At 41.8% G+C, this 19,717-nt stretch overlaps 3 protein-coding genes across 3 annotated transcripts; 2 read left to right on the top strand and 1 right to left on the bottom strand.

Annotated features, from left to right (window-relative positions):
• Positions 1-350: 350 nt before the first annotated feature.
• On the bottom strand, positions 351-1,235 carry HRG_01195 (uncharacterized protein; the record flags this gene model as incomplete). The annotated part of the gene is made up of 1 exon (XM_044859666.1): positions 351-1,235. One exon carries the CDS (start codon positions 1,233-1,235, stop codon positions 351-353), a length of 885 nt encoding a protein of 294 aa, XP_044726066.1.
• Positions 1,236-1,888: 653 nt separating this feature from the next.
• HRG_01194 (uncharacterized protein) lies at positions 1,889-2,727 on the top strand (the record flags this gene model as incomplete). Its single annotated transcript, XM_044859665.1, has 2 exons — positions 1,889-1,950; positions 2,190-2,727. 2 exons carry the CDS (start codon positions 1,889-1,891, stop codon positions 2,725-2,727), a joined length of 600 nt encoding a protein of 199 aa, XP_044726065.1.
• A 12,753-nt stretch (positions 2,728-15,480) lies between these two features.
• Positions 15,481-17,483, top strand: HRG_01193 (uncharacterized protein; the record flags this gene model as incomplete). Its single annotated transcript, XM_044859664.1, has 3 exons — positions 15,481-15,523; positions 16,570-16,802; positions 17,373-17,483. The coding sequence occupies 3 exons, from the start codon at positions 15,481-15,483 to the stop codon at positions 17,481-17,483; spliced, it is 387 nt and encodes a 128-aa protein (XP_044726064.1).
• Between the last annotated feature and the right edge of the window lie 2,234 nt (positions 17,484-19,717).

Genomic DNA, 19,717 nt, shown 5'->3' with positions numbered 1-19,717 from the left:
AAGCCTTTGAGATGCCTCTTTTGCCTCCTTCATAGGTAGGGCTCCTTTAAGACGCGTCTAAAGGGTTGTTCTTGGAATACCCCACTTGCGACTAGCTTAGAGCTAAGGTATGCTATTATTAATAGCTTCGAGCGCTTCTTAGAGCTGGTTTTCGGTATATTTAGAAAGACGAGGCATCGCTGATTCGAATAATATTTATTTTATAATTATTGAATAAGAGATGCACGAGAAAACGCGGTCACGATGTAGTGGGTAGTCAACGCGATGGTGATGTGGGGAGGTGCCGGAAGTAGGGGGTGCCGGAAGCTAGGGGTGCTGACTTAGGTCCCGTTAGCGGGGGGCATATATCCTTAGTCAGCGAGGGCGGGGAAGAGTTTTCCACCCGTAAAGGGGAGAACCTCGCCTAATTCGTGATCTTTGGCAGCATATTGCGCACCCGCTAGTAGCTGCACGAGGCTGCACTTAGGGGTGCGTAATATGCTATTCGCGGCGGTTCTAGGCGTATGCTCTTTCCGTGTTTTAGGCTTGATTTCGAAAAGTTGGCCGAGAGGCCGTGATTTACTATCTAGATCGTTGATTAGAGCGCGGGCAAAGCTGACCTGAGGATTTACGGCCGCTTCAGATTCCCAGGCCGAGGCGCCAAGCACCTCAACATCGCTCTGATCTAGGTTGGCAAGTCCTGCTGCGCAGCAATCCCTAATGACGAGTCGGTGGTCGTTCGGGGACGGGGCGTGTCCTAATGATAACTTCGCCCATGGGATATATGGTTGCTTTGGGACTGATGCCGAATACGAGCCACAGACGTCGAGACCCTCTTTCGAGCCTTGGAAGCCGTGACCAGAGAAGTAGATGCATGCAAGGCCCCCGCTGGTATCATCACTTGAGGAGTTTTTGCCAGGAAATTTCAACACTGCCAGGTTAAGATTGAATAGAGCCCTTGGATGCGCCTGGGTACAATCGATGGTGTACTTGTCCACCGAACAATTGTACGTCTTGTTAAGGACGTCTAGCAGCTCGTCCCGGAGCGGTATAACCTCCGGGATATCAGACACAGAGAAGTTGACAGCGAGAATGGCCGCCTGAGCATACCGACGCCCGCCAGTAGGTAGCATTTGGCGGACGCTGTCCTGCACATCCTGAGTGAACTGTTGGAAGTCGTTGATGGCCTCGGGGCGCTTGAATGCGCGTGGCGGGTGAATGGCAGAAGGCGATGGGGATCTGTCCCTCTTGGACATGTTCGCAGGGTAGTAAGGCAGTTGTGCTGATAGAAAGACTTGTCGCTTGAGCTTGCGTGTATCTGTATCCGTAGGTGTGATATAGATGGATGATGGATCGTCTGCTTCCTTGTCTGGGGGAGAAAGAACTGACAGAGGTTTGCTAACAACGTTAATAACCCCACGACTAAAAGCCTACTTGCACGGCAGACTCGCAATTCTGCTCCATCGCCCCGCCAGATGCCTGCCAGCTGCTATTAGGAACCTTTAAACCTTAAACCTTATTATTATCGGTCGGTAACTTATAATGAGAGACTATTAAGGAGAGTAGGCATAAGAGGCTATAGTTATGCTTAGTAGGCCTAATATTTATATATAGGGAGCCTGCCTAACTAATATAACTCCCCTAGCCTAAGGATATAATATAGGCCCAACTTAGGTATAGGAATATCTTAATACCCTCTTTTAGCTAGCTATATATAGTTACTATACCTATATAAGCCCCTCCCTTGTCCTAATAGATAGACTAAGATATGCATCACTAAATTCACCTTTCTGTGCCCCTATTTCTTCCACTGTGCTCTCAAGCCCCTGCTTGAGAGAGACAAAAACAAACGGCTGGCAGCAGGGTCAATAGCTGCTGACTCAGCCACTGCTGATGTCGAGGCGACGCCATGAAGACCTTTGGTCAAGTCCTAAACGAACTATCACTCTTGACCTGTTGGCAGTCAGAAGCGTAATGTCGACACCCTCAAACCTTGCGCGGCTCCGAGGTCTGGAATTGACTCGGCTCAGTATACGGTGCCGACGCCTATGAGGACCGCCAAGGCGAGAGGCCGGCCAAGCGAGCGCGTTACGAAGCGTGCACCGGCGTCGGCGAGCGCCGTCTCCATCATCACTGCCATCAACATCTCCCGCCCTCCCCCTCCCCCTCAGGCTCCCCCTCAGGCTCCCTGACTAAAGCACCGGTGCCAGGATCGTCACCCACTTTCAGTCCCACGGGGCCCCGGGCAAGATGGTCGACTTCTGCCTCGTCGTCCGCCCAAATGCACACGAGCAGGACGTCATCAACTCTCTCTGCAAGAGCCGGCCGTCACTCACCATCAACCATACCAACTGGGGCAAGATCAGCAAACACCCAATCGCCCTTTCCATCGAGACCAAGCGCCAGGGCGAGCAGCTCGATGAGGCTTTTCTCCAGATTGGGACCTGGCATTCGTCGCAGTGGCGGAGACTCCGATACCGCGGCTGCGCAGCGGGCACCATCGACTTCCTGCCGGGCATCATCACCCACGGCCACGATTGGCTCTTTGTCGCGACGACACTAGGCGAGGACCTCGAGGCCACGACGTATAGCTCGCTGCGCATTGGCGACACTTCTTCTGCCTTGGGCACTTACAAGCTGCTTGCCGCCTTGCAAAGGTTGACGACCTGGTGTGAAGCCACACACTGGCCGGCCTATAGGGCCGATGTGCTGGGCATGTCCACGGCGGAATCAAGCAGCTTGGCCTAATATGCTTGACTCCAGACCAAATCGCATAACGAGGAACGACCTCATTTGAGATCCGACTGTAGACCCAGCCTGTGACTATTTTCTCGTTGATACGCTTGCCTTTCAACTTCACCTGGGTCTGTTTATTATAATCCTACCCTGTAATTTGATGATTCTTTATATTTTAACGGAGACCAGAAAACACACGTGGTTTGCAAAAGCCTTATAGGTTAGCCAAGACCTGCTCGAGCTACTTGATGCGGAATGCGGCCCAGAATGATTGAGTATGACAACTTCTTACATCTTCGTCCCGCTGGGCTAATTCCTCTCACCTGGCTTGTCAACTGCGACTATTAGTCACCTATATGAACTTCACGGGACGCAGACTTTATTTCGCCCGGACGGACGGCAGACCGGCGACCACCTTGCTGGTCAGTCAACTGTTGACTAAGTGCGTCTTTGGTCCTGTCTTGAAGCTCGCTTAATCTCCCTTGCTCGGCCATTTGGCACCCGAATCCATGCCCGCCATCGCACGTCCCATTGCACCATAGACAAGCCATCTTCTTCAGACTCGCAACAAGTGGCAGACGGCCTTGTTGTCCATTCAATCTATCTAAGAGCCGACCTTATTGCTAAGCTTATATACTAATAGTAGCTCGGTCCCTCTATTAAGCTTACTACTAGATCAGGTATTACACCGTTATCTATATCGCGGTAGAGAAAGTAGGGACTTCTTAAGCAGGGGCTTAAGAGCGTAGTAGAAGAAATAGGGGCATAGAAAGGTGAATTTAGTAATATATATCTTAGTCTATCTATTAGGATAAGAGAGGGGCTTATATAAGTATAGTAACTATATATAGCTAGCTAAAAGAGGGTATAAAGATATTCCTATACCTAAGTTAGGCCTATATAATATCCTTAAGCTAAGGGAGTTATATTAGTTAGGTAGGCTTTCTTATATATAACTAATATAAGTATAGTAACTATATATAGCTAGCTAAAAGAGGGTATTAAGATATTCCTATATCTAAGTTAGGCCTATATAATATCCTTAAGCTAAGGGAGTTATATTAGTTAGGTAGGCTTTCTTATATATAACTAATATAAGTATAGTAACTATATATAGCTAGCTAAAAGAGGGTATTAAGATATTCCTATATCTAAGTTAGGCCTATATAATATCCTTAAGCTAAGGGAGTTATATTAGTTAGGTAGACTTTCTTATATATAACTATTAGGTCTACTAGGTATAACTATAGCCTCTTATACTTACTCTCTTTAATATACCCCCTTATAACCTTAGCTTTTAGATAGTAGGGTAGTAAGTAGAAGAGCGTTTAGTCTTATAAATATAAAGCCATTTTAATATTAAATTTAGCTACTTTATTATTTATTTAAGGAGGTTATCTAAAAATAAGGGAGGCTTTTAATTATATCTTATAAAAAGGGATAGTAAATATAGTAAAAGGGAAGGTTATTTAGTACCTAGTACTACGCGACCTTAGAAGGCGTAGCCCTAGGTGCCCCCTTATACCTAAGGAGGGTTTAAATTATTAGTTAGTTAGGGTTATATAACCTACTCTTACCGCTTAACTAGTAGTTAATATCGCGAAGCGTGGCCTGATTTCGCAGTTCTCGGAGATATCCCTTAGCACGAGGGACCTAGGAAGCTAAAAAACAGGTTTTAAGGAAGGAGCTAAAAGAAGGTGCAGAGAGGAGGGTGGGGGCAAGAGGGGAAGCAGAAGTGGCGATAGCTTCCTATAGAGGTAGCGAAAGATAAGACGGATATACCGGCAACGGCTAGAAAGGAGGGGAAAAACCGGCAAAAAGCTCGGTAGTCGAAAGGACATTAATAGCTTCTTTAAGCAGGATCTTCTTTATTAATTAAGATACTAGATAGGTATAAAGAGGGGCGTTAGATAGAGGAAAGAAGGAGAATTAAGGCAATATAATAATCACTCCCCTACCGCAATTACTGCTCCTATAAGAATCAAATCTCTCTGCCCTGCCTATCCGACCCCTTACTTCTAATTTTACCTTCGTGTATTTTTATATACTTCTCGTATCTCTCTTTACGAGAGTTATAAGCCCGGGAGGAATAGAATTCCTATACCTTCTAGCTACTATAAAAGGCACCTTTCTTATATCCCTCGTAGCTTCCTTTTACCCTTCTTATTAGAAAAGCCGATTTTTACCCGACTTTTCTATCCCCCCTCTTCCGCAACGATAACGAAAACCGACTCCTCTACCGTCCCTACGGTCCGTAGGACGATTCTTATAGAGCCCTAAGATTAGGATAAGTAGGTAAAGGAGCTACGGGCTCGTATAAATAGAACTATCTATAATTTGGTCTTCTTTAATAAGCAGGACCCTCTCGAGCCCCCTCTTCGTCCTAGGGCAACGGAATTTATAGAGGGAGTATCCCTCTTCTCCGAGCTAACCTCCGTATAGTAGAGAGCTTTTTCTGCTACCTTAGGTAACTACGAGAGTCACCGTAAGGAATACCTTTACGAGACGAAGCTACTAACTGCCGTACGTATAGTAATAACGGAATCCGTTAGTGCCGTAAAGCTAATTACTCTTCGAGAGGAAGAGACTCCTAGGTAGTAGCTTTTAAAGCTCGAGACCTTAATAGCGCCCTCGAGAGGTTATATAACTAACCGTATTAGGAAGACCTATATAGCCTACCTAGGAGCTTTTTCTACTAGGAACCTACTAGCTTCTTCGTAGCTAGCTAAGTAGGAAGAAATCCTTAAGGAAGCTAACTAATACTTCCTTATAGAAGCTCTTTCTAGCTAGTGGCTATAGGATATATCTCTGCTAATAAAGCCGATTAGTAACGGTTACTCGACTATCTTTCGAGAGGCTAGCCGGGAACTAGACGAAGAGGCTGCTAGAGTATAATAGCAAGTAGTCTTATTCCTTCGTAGCTAGCACTCGACCTAGACGGCTCGACCTGCTGCCCCTGCAGCTGCTGCAGCCCTTGCTACTGCGGTTCCCGCTGCTGCTGCTGCGGCTGTTGCTCCTTTAGCTCCTCCTCCCTCGAGAGCCTTAACACCGTTATTAATAGCTGCCCCGGTCCCGGCCCTAGCTCCGCCTCTTGCTCCGGGCCCGGCCCCGGTCCCGTTAGCTAGATAGGCCCGACTAGTCCCTTAATAGACCTTTTAGTCCGTTAGTCGAAAAATCAGGGAACTAGTCGAAATCGAACCTCTTCGTTAAAATTAGCAATAAGGGGTAAAAAGGGGAGGTTTTTAAGCAGACCTTCTAGATCGGGATAAGGATTCCTCGAAGAAATAAAAGACTAAGCGAAACGGCTGCCTAGCCTATAAATCCCTAGGCTATTGATTATTATAATACTAGTAGGTCTTCGAGGAAAACCGACCTAAAGGATTTAACCCTTTAAAGAGGCTATAAGAAACGATATAATAGTCTCTTAAGGAGGACCCCTCGCTATAGAAGAAGATAGACGAGATTCGGGTTACTAAGAAATAGTAACTAACGCCGCTACCCTTATTCGAGCCGTAAATTTAAGGAAAAATCGTTAGTATAGTAAATCCGGCATTCGTCTTTCCTACGGATTAGCAAGACTAACCGTTAGGACCCTCTAACTATCCCCTACGAAAATCAGCTATTATTAACTCTAGTGCTTCCCTTAATATTTATAATATACTCTTATAATTCCGGTCCTTTAAGAAGGCACGGAGGGAATACCTTATTACCGGGGAATTAACCGTATAGATAGAGGGATACGGAAGGGTAAATTTTATAATAAAATTACTTAATAGGTCTTTACGAATTCTTCGACGAAAAAGGGTAGCTTTTTGCCCTCGATTTTTAATAAGCTTAATTTCCTTCCGCCTTCTTCGAGAGGAAGGAATCTTCTAGGATATAACGTCTAAGCCTATAAGGCTAGTCTAGAAGAATTAGACTATTAGGCTTATCGAGGAAAAATTCGGTTAATTTATTCTCGAATTCCGACCTATCCTTAGGAAGGAATCTCTCGAGAAGTTAGCTTTCCCTGCTAGGAGGAATAGGTCTACTATAAAAGACCCTCTTCCGGCAGCCTAAGGAGACGGTCTTCTTTAGCACGCACGACTTAGTTACCCGGGCCCCCTAGCTTTATATAAGCTAGGATAATAATAGGGCGTACGAATAAGGGGCCTAAAGACCGTCGAATGCGAATACTACGGCTAAGGGAAGACTAGGAGACGAATTTCTAGACGGACCCTAGTACGGCCGGACCAGCCGTATAAGGAAATTTAGGTTAACTAGACCGACGTTTCTAGGGATTAAGAAAGCTTCGTTAGGGTAATGTTTTTTATAAACGCTTTTTTAGGGATGGTTTTCCCCTTTTTCTTATAGACCTACCTAAGTAAGTATAACTAGTCTACCCTCTAAGACTTCGTTAACTAGATAAAATCCTACTTTAGCTATAAGGTAAAGAAGATATAGTCTAATAGAGAGCTATTTACGAAGGATATCTTAAATTAGCTTTAAAAAAGGGGCATTTTACCCCTCCCGTTAGCACCGAATACCTAGGCCTAGAACGGAGGGGTAGAAAGATTAAGGGGTGCTATAATAGAAAGGGCCCGTACGATAAGACTTACTATAAGGCTTCTATACGACCTATAGAGGGAAGTCGTTGAGACCGCCTATTACCTTTAGAACCGGACCCTAAGGGACCTTAAGGACCCTAGGGGACTAAACTAAGGAATAGACTAGAAATCCCCCCTCGAGCTCTTTACGAAGAAGAGGGCCTCGCTAGCCTACCTTCGTGCTTACGGCTATAAGGCATACGTAATAACTACCGATATATAGCTAAAAAGGAAGAAGAAAAGAAAGCTTAATCTAAGAGCCTTTATTAGTTACCTCGTTAGGTATAATTCTATAAATATCTTCCGGATCTAGATTCCTCTTCTATAGAAGGTTATTTCGACTAGGGATATAATTTTCGACGAATCTAGCTTCTTCGATAGAAAGAGGGATTAATAGCCCCTCTTACTCTCTTAACGTTAGCTAATTTAGAAGATCTAAATTCCCCTTTCCTAATAGTCTTAAGAAGAGGCCCTAGATAAGGAAATAAAAGAAGAAACCGACGTCGAAGTAGTCGAGGATAACGCCGACTTTAAAGAAGAAAAAGAGGAAGCTACTAAATTAGATAATCTAGACGAAGAAGGAGACTATAGGAAAGCGGTAGAGCTAGAATAGGCCTACCTCCCTACGCCTCCTCTTACGGAATAAGAAGAAGATCTAGAAGTAGCTTTTTTAGTTAGTCTTCCTATCTCGGCCCTTAAGGGGGTAGGAAAGGCACCTCTCTCGAAGGATTACCCGGCTGCCTTTTTATCCCTACTTCGAGAAGCAAAGGAAGGTATAGGGCCCGATATAGATACTAAAGAAGACTAACCTCTCCCCTATTTCGATTGTTTTTCCGACTTCTACCTAACGCTAATAGAAGACGGTTCCTACGGAGCGTTTATAGTAGGCCGGCTTTTTAAACCTCTATTAGTAAGGAAGGTATATAAAAGAGACCTCCTAGACCTACTAGTAAACTAGAAGCAGCTAGAAAAACCCCCTTTTAGAGACTAGTTTTTCTAGGCCTAGAAAGACTACCTAGCCTTATATAAAGAGATAGGGTCTTTCGAAGAGGTCCTTAAGGAAAAAGCAAGAGGAAAATAGGTCCTTAGCTATAAGTAGGTCTTTATCTATAAGACTAATAAACACGGCTTCTTTTAAAAGTATAAAGCCCGGCTAGTTATCTACGGGAACTAGTAGGAAAAAGGGGATCTTCCTACTAGGGCAACTACCCTAGCAGGGATGTCTTTTCGGACCCTTATAGCTATAGTAGTAGAATTCGACCTCGAACTTAATTAGATAGATATAGTTAACGCCTTTATTAACTACTTACTTAAGGAAGAAGAAGTTATTTATATACGCCTTCTACTAGGCTTTTAATAGCTAGGAAAGGTTCTATAGCTTAGGAAAGCTCTATATAGATTATACAGATCACCCCTTCTTTAGCAATAGCATTTAATAGGTTTCCTTAAAGCCCTAGGCTTTAAGAAAGTCCCTTAGGAACCGTATATAATATAGAAGGGTAAAATCATAGTCTTCTTCTACGTCGACGATATTATCTAAGCCTACGTAAAAGAGGAAGAAGCTGCTACTAGGGAGGCTATACGAGGCCTATAATAAAGGTATAAGATAACTAAGCTAGGGGAGCTAAAGTAGTTCCTAGGGATACGAATCCTTAGGAATAGGTCCTAACGGATAATCTAGCTTACCTAAGACGCCTATATTAATAAGGTCGCTTATAAATTCCTCCCTAATTCCCTCGATAAGAAGCTTCCCTTTACGCTTATATTAGACGAAGAGCTTTTACTTAATCCGTCCTTTTAAGCTAGGGAGTAAGAGAAACACTAATATTAATAGAAGGTAAGCTCCCTGCTTTTTTCAGCTATTTCTACTAGACCGGATATCTCTTTTACGGTCTCCTAGCTAGCTAGGTATAACTAGAATCCTAGCCCTAGGTATTAAGAAGTAGTAGATAAAGCTATCCTTTATCTCTATTTAACGAGATTATATAGTCTACGCCTAGGAGGGTAGGGAAGGAAACATACTACCGAAATCTTCCTTTATTCGAGCGATTCGTCCTTTATAGATAATTTATTAGATAGAAAGAGCTTATAGGGGTATATTATATCCCTTTTTAAAGGAACTATTACTTAGAGAGCTTCGAAGTAAGCTACTATTACTATATTAAGTACGGAAGCAAAGCTACTAGCTCTTTTAAAAGCGTTAAAAGAAGCGATTTTCCTTAACCGGCTACTAATATCTTTACGACTATAAATTCCGTCCCCGTTAGCTATAGAATACGATAATATATAAACTATACGGATTCTTACGGAGGAAAATAGTAAGCTATTAACCTAGCTATAGTATATCGATATCTACTAGTATTAGTTACGCTAAGAGGTCTAAAAGGGACTTATTTCCGTCCGTTAGGTTCTAATAGTATCGATAAAAGCTAACGGTCTTACGAAGCCCTTACCGAAATAGAAGCTAGCTATCTTTTTATAGTAAATTAGGCTAGAAGACGTTCGAGAGAAGCTATCCTTAGAAGCCCGCCTTAAGAGTCTACGAGAGGAGCTAATAGCACGTAGGAGGAAGGAGACGTCTATAGCTAAAGAGAGGAATTAGGACTTATCCTAGAGGAGGGCCCCTAGCTTAATTAGGACTTATTCTTCTTAAAGGCCCTCTTTTTAGGGACTTATCCTTAGAGAAGCCCCCCTTTCTTATAGGACTTAATTTCCTCCTTAAGGCCCCTTTTCCTAAAGTAGGTCTAAAAGAGCCTAGGGCTAAAACCCGGATTTCTCGAGTAAGGGATAAGTATAGACTAAGACCTCCTCTATACGCTTACCGGCCTAAAGGTATTTAGCTTTACCCTTTCTATAAGGGCAGGCTATAGCTAAGGGGGTATATCGCGAAGCGTGGCCTGATTTTATAGTTCTCGGAGATATCCCTTAGTATAAGGGACCTAGGAAGCTAAAAAACAGGTTTTAAGGAAGGAGCTAAAAGAAGGTATAGAGAGGAGGGTAGGGGTAAGAGGGGAAGTAGAAGTAGCGATAGCTTCCTATAGAGGTAGCGAAAGATAAGACGGATATACCGGTAACGGCTAGAAAGGAGGGGAAAAACCGGTAAAAAGCTCGGTAGTCGAAAGGACATTAGTAGCTTCTTTAAGTAAGATCTTCTTTATTAATTAAGATGCTAGATAGGTATAAAGAGGGGCGTTAGATAGAGAAAAGAAGGAGAATTAAGGCAATATAATAATTACTCCCCTACCGTAATTGCTACTCCCGTAAGAATTAAATCTCTCTGCCCTACCTATCCGACCCCTTACTTTTAATTTTACCTTCGTGCATTTTTATATACTTCTTATATCTCTCTTCGCGAGAGTTAAAAGCTATTACTATTACCCCTCTTATAAGGAATATAGCTACTATAGGGCTAAGTAAAAAGGAATAGTATATAAAAGATAAAAGCTAGGACCTAAGAGGATAAGATATATAGAGAACCCCCCTCCTTATATCCTATCTCCTTAGGCCCCTAAGTTTATTAACCGGGCCCCTTCTAGGGCGTAGTTATATAACCTACTCTCCGCCCTAAGAGGAGTCGAACTTATAATTAATAGGGTTATATAACCTACTCTTATTATTTAACTAATAGTTATAAGTTATATTTATAACCTTCCTTATAAAGAGAGGTATAGTAAGGTATCCCTTTAAGTAGCTTAAGTACTATAGTACTTTTACTAGCGACGTTATCCTTTAAGATAAAAGTAATCTTAAAAGTAAGCTTTCTAATAATATATTCCTTATATTAATTAATCTTAATTTAGTAAAGCTATCGCGATTATTATAAGTTTAAGCGCTATAGTATTATACTAATTAAGGGGTAGTCTAGTAAGAGCTTTACTTCTTAGTAGTAAATAAGGCTAACTTCTACCCCTTAGATCTTTATAGTTTTATAACTAAATAAAGATCTAACTATATTACTAGAATCCCTTAAGCTTAATATATATAGTAGTACTCTTATTATTAGGATTTAGTAATTATTAAGTTTATTATAGTAAGGGGATTTTACGCCTTAATATAGTAGTTAGGTATATTATCTCTTAATATATCTTTTAGCTATATTACTAGTTTTAATTACTTAATAAAGCTTTAATACTTTTATATATAAGCGTATTTATTATACTATTAGCTAGGTTATCTATTAATATAATTTAGCTAACTTATATCCGATCTTACTATACCTCTTAATAAAGCTAGTATTTATAAACGTTAATATACTTAAGGTTTATCTTAAGTTTTACTCTTAGCTTAATTAAAAGCTTAATAGTTTAAAGATTATTATACTAGAGCTTTATCGTCCTTTTAATACTAATACTAAGTTCCTTAATTAGCTAGCTAAATACTACTTATTCCTTAGCTATTTATAAGAGTACTAATAACTTAGCTTTTATAGAGGACGTTATTATAGTTCTCGTAAAGAGAGATATAAGAAGTATATATAAAATATATAAAGGTAAAATTAAAAGTAAGGGGTTAGATAGGTAGAGTAGAGATTTTTAATTCTTATAGGGGCGGTAATTACGGTAAGGGATTATTATTATATTGCCTTAATTATCCTTCTTTCTTTTATCTAACGCCCCTCTTTATACCTATCTAGTATCTTAATTAATAAAGAAGATCCTACTTAAAGAAGCTACTAATATCCTTTTAACTACTAAGCCTTTTACTAATTTTCCCCCTCCTTTCTAGCCGTTACTAGTATATCCGTCTTATCTCTCGCTACCTCTATAAGAAGCTATCGCTACTTTTACTTCCCCTTATACCCCTACCCTCCTTTCTATACCTCTTTTTAGCTCCTTCTTCCTTCTTCTATACTAGGTATTTTTAGCTTCCTTAGTCCCTCTTACTAAAGGATATCTTAGAGAACTACGAAATTAAGCTACGCTTCGCGATATACCCCCTTAGCTATAGCCTGCCCTTATAGTAAGGGCATAGCTAATACGGCTTCGGGCTAGTAAGCGTATAGAGGAGGTTCTTAGCTTTATACTTATCCCTTTACTTAAGGAAAGCAAGGGCCCTTTTAGGTCCCTAGGCTCTTTTAGACCTACTTAAGGAATAAGGGCCTAAAGAGGGGAAAGTCCTATAAGAAAGGGGGCCTTCTTAGAAAGGAGAAACCTAATTAAATAGGGGGCCCTATAAAGGGAAGACCTCTTTCTTTTCTTTAGCTATAGACGTTACCTTCTTATATAAGCTATTAGCTTCTCTTATAGACTCTTAAAGCGGGCCTTTAAGGATAGCTTCTTATAGACGTTTTCTAGCCTAATTTACTATAAAAAGATAGCTAGCTTCTACTTTAGTAGGGGCTTTATAAGACCGTTTACTTTTATCGATACCGTTAGAACTTAATAGACGGAAATAAGTCCCCTTTAAACCTCTTAGCGTTACTAATACTAGTAAATATCGATATACTATAGCTAGGTTAATAGCTTACTATTTTCTATAAGAATTTATATAGTCTATATATTATTATATTCTATAGCTAATAAGGTCGGAATTTATAGTAATAGAGATATTAATAGCCGGCTAAGGAAAATTACTTCTTTTAACGCTTTTAAAAGAGCTAGTAGCTCTACCTCCGTACTAAAAGCTATAATAATAGCTTGCTTTAAAGCTATCTAAGTAATAGTTCCTTTAAAAAGGGATATAATATACTTTTATAAGCTCTTTCTATCTAAGGAATTATCCGTAAATAATAAATCGCTTAAATAAAAAAAGATTTTAATAGCTAATTTCTTCCTTCCCTACTATCCTAGGCGTAGACTATATAATCTTATTAAATAGAGATAAAGGATAGCTTAGTCTACTACTTCTTAGTACCTAGGGCTAGGATTCTAGTTATACTTAGCTAGCTAGGAGACCGTAAAAGAGATATCCGGTTAAGTAGAAATAGCTAAAAAAAAGTAAGGAGCCTACCTTTCATTAATATCGGTGTTTTTCTTACTCCCTAGCTTAAAAGGACGGATTAAGCAAAAGCTCTTTATCTAATATAGGTATAGAGGTCTTAAGGTATATAAGTAAAAGCGGAATTTTAGGAAATTAAGGAGTTACGTAAGAATATATAATAGAGGGGAAGAGGGAGTATAAGGTAGGATTTTCAACGGAATTTATATTGTAGTATATTAGTATATAAAAGAGGTATTAAAGTTAATAATTCTATCTTTATCTACTAGCGGATATACTATCTTATATAAATAATTATAGCTAAACGGAAGAACCTTTTAGGACTAGATTTAGGCTACTATATAGCCCTAAAACTAAGGAATTTTATAATACCTTAAGTATATCTAGAAGTATCTTAGTTCTACTAATATTCATATTTAAAGGAGGTTAGTCGTACTAGTATTCTTAAGAGGTCTTAGCTAGTATTCTAAGCTAGCTCTATTCCTTCGATTCTCGATTATACAGTAACTAGCAACCCGTTTAATATATAATAATATATAAAATAATAAGCGAATCTTACTCTATAAGATAGAATTTTATCTATAATTAATATATAACTTACTAGCTTATATAATTAGGAGAGTATATTATAGCTACTTTATTTATATAAAGAACACCGTTCCTTATATAAGGGAAGCTTTTTATCGAGGGAATTAAGGAGGAATTTATAAGCGACCTTATTAATATAGGCGTCCTAGGTAAGCTAGATAGTTTATTAGGACCTATTTTAAAGGATTTATATCCCTAGGAACTACTTTAGCTCCCTTAGCTTAGTTATATTATACCTTTATTATAAGCCTTATATAGTATCCCTAGCTAATACTTCTTCCTTTTTTAGGAAGGCTTAGATAATATTATCGATATAAAAGAAGACTATAATTTTACCCTTCTATATTATATATAGTTCCTAAAGGACTTTCTAAAAGCCTAGGGCTTTAAGGGAACCTATTAAATACTATTACTAAAGAAAGGGTAACCTTTATAGTCTATATAGAGCTTTCCTAAGCTATAGAACCTTTCCTAGCTATTAAAAGCCTAGTAAAAGGTATATATAAATAACTTCTTCTTCCCTAAGTAAGTAGTTAACAAAGGCGTTAACTATATCTATCTAATTAAGTTTAAGGTCGAATTCTACTACTATAGCTATAAGGGTCTAAAAAGATATCCCTACTAAGGTAGTTGCCTTAGTAGGTAAATCCCTTTTTTCCTACTAGTTTCTATAAATAACTAGCTAGGCCTTATACTTTTAAAGGAAGCTATATTTATTAGTTTTATAGATAAAGACCTACTTATAGCTAAGGACCTATTTTCCTCTTACCTTTTCCTTAAGGACCTCTTTAAAAGACCCTATCTCTTTATATAAGGCTAGGTAGTCTTTCTAGGCCTAGAAAAACTAGTCTTTAGAGGGGTGTTTTTCTAGCTGCTTTTAGTTTACTAGTAGGTCTAAGAGGTCTCTTTTATATACCTTCCTTATTAATAGCTATAGCTTAAAGAGCTAGCTTACTATAAATACTTTATAGGAACCGTCTTTTATAGGTATTAGATAGAAGTTAGAAAAACAATTAAAATAAGAGAGAGGTTAGTCTTCTTTAAGAACCGTATCGGGCCCTATACCTTCCTTTACTTCTTAAAGTAAAGATAAAAAGGCAGCTAGGTACTTCTTTAAGAGAGGTGCCTTTCCTACCCCCTTAAGGGTCGAGATAAGAAGATTAATAGAGAAAGCTACTTTTAGATCTTCTTTTTGTTTTATATAAGGAGGCGTAGGAAGGTAGGCGTTTTCTAGCTCTACTACTTTCCTATAGTGTCCTTATTTATCTAGATTATTTAATCTAATAGCTTCCTTTTTTTCTTTAAAGTTAGCGTTATCCTTAACTACTTTAACGTTAGTTTCTTTTTTTATTTCCTTATCTAGGACCTCTTCTTAAGACTATTAAGAAGGGGGGATTTAGATCTTTTAAATTAGCTAACGTTATATTATAGAGTAAGTAAAGGTATAGGCTTAGGTACGGTCTATTAAAAGAAGGTTAATAATCTATAAAGGGGAAAAGAAAGAGAAGTATAGGCCTAGCTTATATAAGCGTAGAAGCCGCTTATATATAGACTTAGCCTAGACCCTAGTCTAGGCTTATATAGGGTAAAAGCCCTTATATTATACCCTTACCTAGCTTTTAAAGAAGCGCGCCTTTAAATAATACCTAATACTATGCCTAGGGGGACGGAACCCTTACGCGGACTATATACGCTTAGTCGCGGAAAAAACGTTAGTAAATAATATATAATACCCTCTTAAGCGAGCTTCTTAAATAGACTATATTACTAGTAAGGGCCGCGCCCTAAGAGTCGGGCTTTAGTACTTTTAGCTAAAGAGTAAAGGTATATAAAACGGCGTATAGCTAGCTTTAGTAAGCTTATAGTATCCCGCCCCCCTTATATTAGCGTATAGTAGTAGCTCTTAGTACTATAATATAAGGGACGGTACTTTAGTATATAAGGCTCCGCTCCCTTTTATATAGGGCTATATAGGCACTCCTTTTTACTATAGTTATTATTACGGAGTAGGTAGAGGCGTACGCGTAGGTGCCGTCTATAGGATAATATTAATAAGCTATATAGAGCTCTCCTATACGCGGCTAGCCCGTATATATACGTACGGGATCCGGCCCTCTACACGTAACTACACGGCTTAGGCCGTAGCCTAAGCCTATAACCTATAATAGTTAAAGACTCTTATATAATGCCCTCCCTTAAGCGCGGCGCGGCGTTGCCCTATTAACGGCTTCTATACTATAGGGCCCGTGCCGCTAGCTCTACCCTACCCTTTTCCGTTAATCGTGCTAGCCCTACTAGCCCTATTATCCCTACGCCTATTAGCCCGGGTAGCCGGAACCGGGCTCTATACTTATCGGCCGGCTAGCCGTTTAAATAAGGGCGCAACCTATTATATACGCCCTTAGGTAGCTGGCGGCCGGCCCGGACCTACGTAAGCCTTAGGTTGCCCGTCCCCTCGGCCTTAGGCAGCCTCCTCTACCTAGGGGTATATAAGGCGGCATCCCCCCCTTCCTCCTTCCTTTCCTTCTCCTCCTTCTTTAACCGTAGTAGTAGTAGTAATAGGTAAGTTCCGCTCTACCTAGGGCGTTAGTTTATTCCTAGCTATACGGGCCGCTTTATTAACGTATGCTCGTAGTAATAGCTATAGTAGCAATAATAGCCCTAATAATAATAACTTTAACTAGTAAGTTCTCTGCCCTATAGAGCGGGAGGCCGTAATCTATAATACTAACTTCCGCGATAGATATATCTGCCTCCCCCTCCCCCGCTTCCTCCTTCTCGGAGCGTACGGAGTCGTTCGTCGACGCTATACTAAGCACGGCCGACGACGGCTCCGCCGCTGCCGCTGCTCCTACCCGCGCCCCCGCTCCTGCCCGCGCCCCCGCGACCGCGCCCACCGCCGCCGCCTCTGCCTCTGCTGCGCTGGCCGCCCTTACGTCGCCCTTCCGGGTAACGACGCCGTCCCCGCCGCCGGCCGTGACGCCCGGCCCCTCTGCCCCCGCCTCCGCTACTGCCACCCCTATAAGTCCGCTACTTAGCGAGCGTAGTGGCCATTTTCCGCTAACTTCTTAAAGTATAAACGCTAAGTATAGGCCGGAGCCGCCCGCGCGGCCCCCTATATACGGTGCGCGTCGTAGGAGCTCCCCTACGCCGACTAAGTCGGGCGCCGCTATAGCGGCAGTTATTACTAGTGCGCGCGTGCCGGCCGCGCCTATAAGGCGGCGCCTCCCGTCCTACTCGTTGCGGCGTTAGCTTAGAAGGCCGGCGCGCACGGGTAGGCATAGGGGGCTACTAAGAAGCGCCTTACCGCCGCCGCCGCCGCCTACTATAATCTCCGCGCCCTTAAGCGCTAGGGCCTCGTCCCTAAGTAAGTTCCTCTTATCTAGCTCTTCTACTTCCGCTGCTAACTCTCCTAGTACTAGGGACACTACCTCCGTCGCCCTATTAGCGGTCCCCTTAGCCGTGCCCGCCGCCGCCCCCGCCGCTGCTACTAGCCGGGCCCCCGCCGCCCCCGGAGCCCCCGGAGCCGCCGCTGCCGCCGACTAGCTCGCGGGCCTAGAGGGCCGCCTAAGCGCCCTAGAGAGCGCCGCCGCCGCTAATAAGGTAGAGGAGGACGATAAGGATAAGGATAAGGACGACGATAAGGATAAGGAGTAGGTCTAGGTAGTCTAGGGGCTCTGCCCCGAAATAAACGCTATTTTTATCTCCGCTTATATAATTACGCTCGCGTTATCGTAACTGCCTACTTTACTTTACCTACTTTATAGTCTTAGCCTAGGCTACTATCGGTAGTCCGCTAGTCTATCGTTCTTATCTACTATTCCGAATAAGGCTTTAAACTTATCGAGGGCTATAGTTCCTATAAACTTATATATAGGTTCCTATATAAGGTTAAGATACCCGCGCTACTTAACGAGGACCTCCTAGCGTTTCCCCTTACCGACCTTTTTCTAGCACGCGGCTTATATCTCTTCGACCTTAAACTCGTCCTCTCCCTCTACCTTAATTACGGGCGGTTAAGCGTCCGCTGCTTCTTATCTAGGCAGCGGGTTAAAGGAGGCTCTATAAAGGAGGTCTACGTTAATCTTATTATAGACCCCTATTAAGAGACTATCGAGCTCTATAACCTATAGGCTAATAACCCTCCGTACTATAAACTTTACGTATAGCTAGTTAAGCTTCTTCTTTAGTTATACCGACCTATAGTTACGGAGGTCTAGCTATACCTTATCTCCTACCGCGAACCTATTTACTAGGGCCCTAGTCTTATTAGCGTGCCGCTCTTAATCTTACGCCGCGGCGGCTATCGCGGATTAGTAATAATCTATAGTCTTCTATAGCTTTTATATAAACGCGGAGGCGCGGCCCTCTAGTAACGAATTACTATACTACTCCGCTACTACGTCTATAGTAAAGGGAACTAGTAAGGGTAGTTTAAAGCTATACGTTATAAAGAAAGGGGCTATCTTAATAAAGGTATATAGTTTACTATTTAACGTAAGTTAGGCCGCGGGGAGCTACCGGTCTTAGTCTACTTAGTTGCGGGCTACGATAGCCTATAGGTAAGCCTACGCCTCCTAGTTAACCCTCTTAGGCCCTCCGTCGGTCTATAGGTAATATGCCGTGCTAAGTAGCTATATAATCTAAAGTAGCTAGTATAGGTGCTACTAAAAGCGGCTAGTTTAATTCGATCCCCTATCGCTTATAATAGAGGCTAGCTAGCTATACGAGCGGGCCTAGCACTATAGGAAGCGCTCTATATAGGACTCTATATCTATAAACGGCATCGGCTCTAATACTATAGACTTACTAAGTTAGTCCTTAATTACCTATATATAGCGGTTGCCGCCCTTTATAAGTAGGAGGTCTATTATAAAGTCTATCTATATATATATATAGAACCGGTCGGGTACTAAAAGCTACTTAAGTAGCCCCTTAAGCTACGCCTTTTAAATCTTCGTACGGCTATAGATATCGTAGTTATAGAGGAAGCGACGAACGTAGTACTATAAGAGGGGCTAGTAAAAGTCCCTCGTAAGGCCTACTACTATACCCTATCTGCCTAGGTAACCTACGACGCTAGAGTTATAGATAAGTTAGACCAGCCTCCCTTAGAGCTCGTTCCGTTTATTTAGCTCTAGCGGTCCCTCCTTCTCCTTAGCTTTTATAGTATACGGTGCGCCCGGTACCTATAGTCTCCCCCGCTAGCGTAGATACCCCCGTAGGTCGATATAGTAGTCGGCTACCTATACCTTTAGCTTTAGCTTCGGATCTAAGCGTCGAGCGCCGGACTTAACGGCGCGGCGCACGCCCTTATAGGTATAGTCTAGAGCCGCTATCCTATCCTATAATCGTTAAAGGGCCTTATCTTAGAATACTCTCGCCGTGCGCGCCCCTAGGCCGGTCTATCCCTCCTCGCTAAACCGAGGTAAGGGCGCGGGGGGAAGCTTATTCGCTAGCACCGCGTCTTCCTCTACTAGGGAAGCTCCTATATAAGTCCGTAGTACTTCCTATAGGATAAGCTATAGATCCCGGGCCTCGATATCCGCTCCCGTCGGCCGGTCCTAATCCCTCTAAGAAAGCGCGTCTAGGACCGCGGAGTCCCGCCTAGGGCGGTACTTAATCGAGAAGTTAAAGTATAAGAGATACTCTGCCTAGCGGGCTTACCGCTCCGAGAGGTACTAGTAAGTTATAAAGTACTTAAGGTTCCTATAGTCTATAAGAACCTCGAAGCTCTTATAGCTCCGGAGCTCCGCTTACTATTACTTAAGGTAGCTAATAATCGCTAGTATCTCTTTATTATAAATAGCGTAATTCCGCTCTACTAGGGTTAGCTTACGGGAGTAGAACGCTACTAGTTACTTCCGCTTATCTACCTCTTAAAAGAGCGT

This window comes from Hirsutella rhossiliensis (assembly GCF_020360975.1).
Source record: "Hirsutella rhossiliensis strain HR02 chromosome Unknown scaffold00001, whole genome shotgun sequence".
In the NCBI taxonomy this organism is placed as follows: domain Eukaryota; kingdom Fungi; phylum Ascomycota; class Sordariomycetes; order Hypocreales; family Ophiocordycipitaceae; genus Hirsutella; species Hirsutella rhossiliensis.
The sequence above is the reverse complement of the archived record's forward strand: the minus strand, read 5'-3'. Positions and strand labels throughout refer to the sequence as shown.